Here is a 6,916-nt window from a genome sequence, read left to right on the forward strand (position 1 = left end):
ATATATATACACATATATATACATTATATATATATGTGTGTGTGTGTGTGTGTGTGTATAAACAGTTTCTTCTATGTTTGAGTGTTTTCTGTGTTTGCAGATAAAGTTAAAATCTGATTTGTTTCCACAGAGGGACCAAGTGGTAAAACCTGAACACAGACCATCCACAGAAGACAGTCCTGTGGTGTTTGTGGACAGATTCCTGGAGAAGCACATCACTCCCGTCACTCTGAAGTCTAACATAAGGAGAAACCCTCTGTACATGGACATAAAACCAGTGGACACTGGGGACAATGAGAGATTCAAGCCTTCCTGGACCATCAAAGAGTACGACACACAAACCGTCCATGGCAACTTGGCAGAATATCTAAAGGTAATGTGAGGTGAAGGAGCGAGTCAGGGGATGGCTGACATGCTTTTGGAGCGCATTTCAGTTTTTTGATGGGTGGGGGTTACAGCAGCTCTGTATCGTAGTTGTCTTATTGAAATATGTATAAATCCACCTGAAGCTGGGATCAAATGTAGAGGAATTTGATTTCACACAAACAGGATGCTCTGGTGTTTATGCCATTTAATTTTTTTTTTCAGGAGGAGGAGAAAACTCCTAAAGATCTGGACTTCTGGCTTGAAGACCTTTACACCCCAGGGTTTGACTCGTTACTTAAAAGAAAAGAAGCAGAGCAGAGGAGGAAAAAACTTTGCAAAATTCTTTCTTTAATCGTTTTGCTTTTTTGCTCAATTCTTATCGTCATCATTGTGCCTATTGTGGTTGTACGAAGTAAAAACTAATGTGGACATCTCCGTCCTGTTGATGACGAGGTCACCTTTCTGAGGGAACTCCAACTGAGGATCAGAAAGGTTTCATGTTTGGCTGCAGACTCTGCTCACCCTGTATGGATCAGGTTATCTGACAGCATCGTCCTGTGTTCAGCTCCATCTTCCATGAACTTGGACCAACCTGCTGAAGGAAACACTTCTCCACAGCATGATGCAGCCACCACCATGCTTCACTGCAGGGATACGTTTAGGGTTCAAGTTTTTCATTTGAGCAGAGCAGCTTCTTGTTTGCCGTTACGAGACTTTAGGCAAAGTGCAAATCAACATTTTTTATGGATTTTACTTCACCGACAGCTCCCTTCTCGTCACTCTTCCATGACGACCAGATTTGTGGAGAGCAGGACGAACAGTTGTCCTGTGGACAGATTGTCCCACCTGACCTGTGGATCTCTGCAGCTCCTCCAGTTACAATCAAATTGATGTTAGAGCTCTGTGAGATGTTCATGTTTTATAACTGAAGCTCGAAACTTCAAAAACTTCATATCTGACCTGTTTCTTGGTCTTCATGATGCCGTTTTTAATCACCAATGTTCTGTATCAAATCTCTCAGGCCTTCAGAGAACAGCTGTAGTCATACTAAGGTTAAGCTACTCACAGATTGACTTTATTTACTAATAGCTGAGTTCTGAAGATATTTTGCTGATAAATATTAATCATGTATTACAGTATTTCCCACCCATGTCACAATGAAGTGGTTCTACAACTTTGTGTTGGTCCATCACATCAAGCACAGTAACACACTTTCATGTTTGTGGTTCCAACATGAGAAAATGTGGTAAACAGAAAATTTCTGCTGGAAAATCAGTATTTTTTTAATTTAAAGTCACTAAACCAGTCGTAGTTGTGTACTCCGCTAAAGAAAGATGGCCGACTCCAACCAGCAGCATGTTTTAATCTTCATTACAACTCATGTCTGGAATGAGACAGCAGGTGTAATAAATGCACCTGGCAACAAATATGTTGGAAACCAGTTTAGGCGTTTTCATAAACGGGATGTTTTGTCTGTAAGAACATTCACTTTATAGACACAAAGACACGAACGTCCTCCATCAATCAGAGCTGCAGCACTTGATCCAGCAGGATGTCTAGGTGTCTTCTACATTACAACATGCATTAGAAAGAACGCTCGTTCCATTTAAAAGCTGAATTTATTCTCAAACTTCTCCAAAAGAAAGAAACCCACAAACGACCTGAAAACAACAAGTATGTATTTATTGCAATAAAGATATACAAAGTACTGGTAATTATAACTGTTAAAATGTTAGAAACAAAGCATTTCTGTAACCGTTAACAGTGCAGTGTATCAAAACGTCACCGTTTCAACCAGCTGGATTGATTCCATTCACATTTGTGTGCGAGCAGCAGGAAGCCGCTTTAAGCTGCTCGTCTTCATGTCGTCCTCTCCAAAAGGTACAAAGACAGAAATAGTGTCGAAAAAAATAATGCTCAAATTAAAAGGTGACAGAAAAGACATCAACGTGCAAATTAATTTACAAGCGAAACAAAACGTGAATAAAGCACATCAATTTATGATCTAAAATAAATATTTCTTCATACTGAAAGCTGACGTCATGAACCCACTCCCCTAGGCTACAAAGTTTATTTACATGCTAGTTTATGATGTGGAAAAGAGCTCAGTCACCAGAAGAGTTTGGGATTTTGACCTTTTATTCATTTTCACATTTTGAAAAGTGACCGTGGATCACTGAGGCTCAACAGAAAACAGATTTGGAACGAGGGCTGGAAAAAAAGCATAAATGCCTCAGTTCTGACCCGTGGACTGATGACTTGTGGAGTGGGGTTCAGAAGGACAAATGACATTAAAGACAGACTTGGCTGTAAAATGTTCTCAGGAGTACGTTTAGTTTATTCGATGCAACAAAGACAAAGACTTCCTACAATCAGACTGATAGATATACAGTGTGTATACGGTGTAGCTATATATAGTTGCCTTTCATTTACAAATATAGAAGAACCCGTGTCTGTTTTGATGTTCTGTGACCGTGAGGAAGGAAGCAGGTTTACAGAGTGACGACGAACACAGTCAGTCCTTTAGTTGCTTTGGGACAAAAGCTTCAGACGTTTACGCTTCTATTTGACTGAAATCCAAAGTATTACAAGAACTTTAGCAGTTAAGGTGCAAATAAACTTATCACAATTTGTAAAAACAGCAGCTCGAGTGGGCGTGTCCTGTGAGGAGAGCGTGCTTAGCGTCTGATTTGAGCTGGAGCTCACGGAGCAGAGACTAGTTCACACAAATTTAGCAAGAAAAAAGGCTAATTTTCTCTCAAAGTCTGACTGAACTCAGAGTGCGACCAAGAAACCAGCGAGCAGTGGGACTGTGTTGGGGGGGGGGGGGTGTTGAAATGACAACTTTTTCTGTGTGCAGGGCTTACAAAGCTGTATTCTAGCCCACCGACTCCAAGAGTTAAGGCAGGGGCTTCTACAGTGGGTCACGAGACGGACTCGTACCCTTCGTTGCTGATCTAACCTACTTGAGTTCGAAATGAGAACGAGCAGAGCCAGACCTGGTTTTTAATCTAGATTAGTGATCACTGACAGTTCTCAGACCTGGGCATGTTTTCAGCCAGAGACACCCTCCATGATTATTTTGAGAAAACTTGTTGCACAGATCTAAAAATCTAAATCAAAGCTTCAGGACGCCCAGAGAGAACCATCACATCATCAGTTCTCTGCACTCATCATCGTATTGGAAGGTTTTGTTCTCCTCCACATGTCCATCCTTGTCTGGGTGCAAACAATAATAATAATAATAATAATAATAAAACAGGGGAATGTGACATTTGTGCTGTAAATTGTTAAAAGATCTAGTCGGCACCACAGACACATTCACAGACCTGGGAAGTATTCAGCGCCCTCCGTTACCACAACAGTGAGAATGAGTGATTTACCTGCACACGGCCTCGGGCTGCATGTGAAGGACTCAGGGGAGACACGATGGAGCAGGCCCACAGCGCTGTGCTTATTGCAGTCCACGTGGAGAATCAAACCCGAAGAGAGTCGAAGCGCTAGTGTTCTTATGATACAGTAAAGTCAATGAACCTGATGAGGCGTTCTGAGGAGTTGCATACCATCGTGGACAGAAGACGTGGAAGTACCGAGAAGGCTCACCCTGCTCGTTGCTGGGGAGAACACAGATTATGACTAAAAAGAACAGGTTTGTTTGTTTTGCAGCTTTCTCATCTAAAATAATAATAATGCCCAGAAGCCACAACGGAGCTCGTCTTCTGACCAAACAACCGTCAACAATCCCACGGCTGCAGCCAATCTGCAAATCAAGATGGAGTTAATGTTTTTGTGGTAATGCACTTAAACTGAACGTTGGTTCAGGTGAGATTAAAGCCAACCTGCAGGTCTGTGGTCAGCCTGAACCGAACGGGTTTATTTTCCACCTTTAATGATTGTATAAGCAACTGGTGTGAGTTCATCCTGTACACGCCGCTGGAGTCAATGTAACTTTACCACTCCAAAAAACACAAAGAACGAAACACTGCATGTTCTACTCGCCCTGGACCAGAACACATGTGACCTATTATTAACAAGTTCATTTATGGCTTTTTGTGGAGCCATGACACCCTGACCAACGAGGGACAAGCCTACGAATCCCCTCGAGCGGTGCTGGGAAAGCTGGACTACAGATCTTGGCAGCGCGAGCTCATTAATGCATAGAGGTAAATCTTTCCGCCGAGACACATTCTGAATCTTCAGGCGCGAGGACTTCACACCTAACTGGGCTTGTTCAGACTGAGACGAGCGGGACAGACGAGTCCGACTCGGCCGACCACTTCACCAGCGCTGTGCGGCGACGACTCAAACAAAACTAAGGTGGCGAGGAAATGATCGCGCATGTGCAGCTGAAATGTGCTTAAACTTGGGACGCGACTAAAGCTCGGCATCTCCGGTTACCCACAAACCACCCAGCCTATGGCTTCAGAGAACGGGAAACAATCGTTAGCATCATTAAGGCAGGCTTTTCAATAGCTTGTAGGGCGTCTGTAGAAGGGAAGAACAGCTCATGTGGACAGAAACGTTGCTAAAGGAACACTTAACTTAATAAATCAGCAGCTACATGAATTTATCTTTCCACCCCTACAAGGCTAAAGAAACATCACATTTACATCCTTACTGACGAACGTCTTCTTGAATCTACATACAATCTTTTCCAGGCACTGAGCCTACAAAGGTCAAATGTGTCGAGTAACTGAGGCTATCTGAAATATTCAACAGCTTCATAAAGGAAGACCTAAAGTGACTACACAAAAACAAAGCTATTACGCAAAATAATCCCTCAGATTAGAGTAAAATATCAAGAAATGACTAAGGAAGTGTTCATGCAATCAAAGTGGACACGCTTCATTAAACTCTTGCCATCCTTTCCCAGACTATCCAACTAAAAGAACCTACAATCAAAGCTCTTTAAAAGGAACACGTATCCACCAGTATAATAATAATAATAATAATAATAATAATAATAATAATAATAATAATAGGTATCTATCTAGTTAGAGATTATCATTATTTCATCAGATCCAACTAGAAGGCACATCCATAAGGCTTCAGAAGGTGTTGCAAAGCATTCTGCAAGGTTCTCCATGTTTTAAAAAAAGAAAATCAACGAGGTGATTATTGCTTCAACAAACATGACAACTGGTCCGAATCAGTGAAAGACACGTTTCACGTCTCAAGGACAGAACTACCGTTGTTTACAACCGCTTCGGAGCCCGAGACTAAATCAACTGGAACAAAAATGACCGTTTAAGAAAACTAGAGAAACCTCGAGCTACAAAAAAAAAAAAAAAAAACACAAACCTTTTGGAATAAAAAAAAAAAAAGAAAGGAGCTGAGTGGGCGATCCTGCAGCCAGCTCCCACCCTAACCCTGACATTCCTCCAACACACGAAGAGCTTCTTCATTTCAACCAATCACTTCCTTTGTGTTTGCTGACAGCACACCAGTGGCTGTTTTCTGCTGTCTCTGGAGTGTGTGGTGCACCTTGAAATTTGGACTGGATCTGTGAGGGGCTCTGCTCCCAGAGGCAGCAGTACATGTGAGACTTAAAAACACGAGTTTTCGTCCCTGTGCTAAGAGCTTAGGAGTAGAAGGTGAGGACGCTCTGGTGGTTGCCTCGCACCAGGATGAGGGGCGGCAGGTCCTTGGACAGCACCTCCAGCCAGGCCATGTAGAGCGCGCTGGACACGGCTCCCTTCCTGGCTAACGGCAGGCTCCTGGAGTCAGGAACACAAAGAAACGCCAAGTTTTACACAAACATTTTTGCACCATCTGTTAGTAAGCTGAACGGGTGTTAAGGATCTCAGCTACTAGCACACCCAGTTTGACAACAGCAGCTTCAAAACAAGCCATTTGTGTGTGTGCTTCAAGTTAGCTCTGGCAGCTATAGCAGCAAAAACAAGGAATTACTATTTACAGAGGTCCCTCATTTATCACGGGGGACCAGTACCCTGAAGCCCAGCGATAAATGAAAAACTGCAGAGTAGGAATAGTAGTACAAGTAGTTGTTTATTCTAGTGTGTGGTTTTTTTAAGTCTTCGTGAGACTTAGTTCGCTGTGGTGACCCCTAACGCAGGGAGCAGCCGAAAGAAGAAGGAAAAAAAAACTAGTTTTATTTTAACTGCATTTTTTTTACTGTAGTTTATTGTTGTCATGGTTTACTGTTTTGTTGTCTGTACTTTATATGTTCTGTCAGGAACAGGTCTCTCTTGTAAATGAGTCTCCGTGGCTCAATGAGGCTCACCTGTATAAATAAAGGCTGAATGAATGAATGAATGCAATATTCTAAACAATGTTTCTAAACTGTAAACGCTCTAAAAGAGCACAGCATGTCATGATCTCTGCTCTCTACACCTGCCAGTGCTCTCGGCCACACCCACTTCTTTGCTGCACAGCGAAAATCACAGCTGCAGGTAGGGGTGGGCGATATGGCTCAAATATAATATTGTGATATTTCAGAGCATTCTGACGATAACGATAAATTTCGTGATAAAAAAAACAAACAAAAAAAACAACCAGAAATAATTTATTCATTTGACAAAATGAACAT

At 42.2% G+C, this 6,916-nt stretch overlaps 2 protein-coding genes across 2 annotated transcripts in view; one reads left to right on the forward strand and one right to left on the reverse strand.

Annotated features, from left to right (window-relative positions):
* The window catches only part of LOC119424716 (major intrinsically disordered NOTCH2-binding receptor 1-like), a 2,992-nt gene extending 2,203 nt beyond the window's left edge, over positions 1-789 (forward strand). Inside the window, exons 2-3 of the mRNA XM_037692214.1 lie at positions 131-373; positions 589-789. Coding sequence (XP_037548142.1) covers positions 131-373; positions 589-789 — 444 coding nt within the window. The remainder of the gene's footprint in view (positions 1-130; positions 374-588) is intronic.
* A 4,853-nt stretch (positions 790-5,642) lies between these two features.
* Positions 5,643-6,916, reverse strand: part of slc12a2 (solute carrier family 12 member 2) — a gene marked incomplete in the record, with an annotated part of 71,385 nt that continues 70,111 nt past the window's right edge. The window contains 1 exon segment of the mRNA XM_037692719.1: positions 5,643-6,083. Coding sequence (XP_037548647.1) covers positions 5,948-6,083 — 136 coding nt within the window.

This window comes from Nematolebias whitei, chromosome 18 (assembly GCF_014905685.2).
Source record: "Nematolebias whitei isolate Nwh7 chromosome 18, NemWhi1, whole genome shotgun sequence".
Classification (NCBI taxonomy): domain Eukaryota; kingdom Metazoa; phylum Chordata; class Actinopteri; order Cyprinodontiformes; family Rivulidae; genus Nematolebias; species Nematolebias whitei.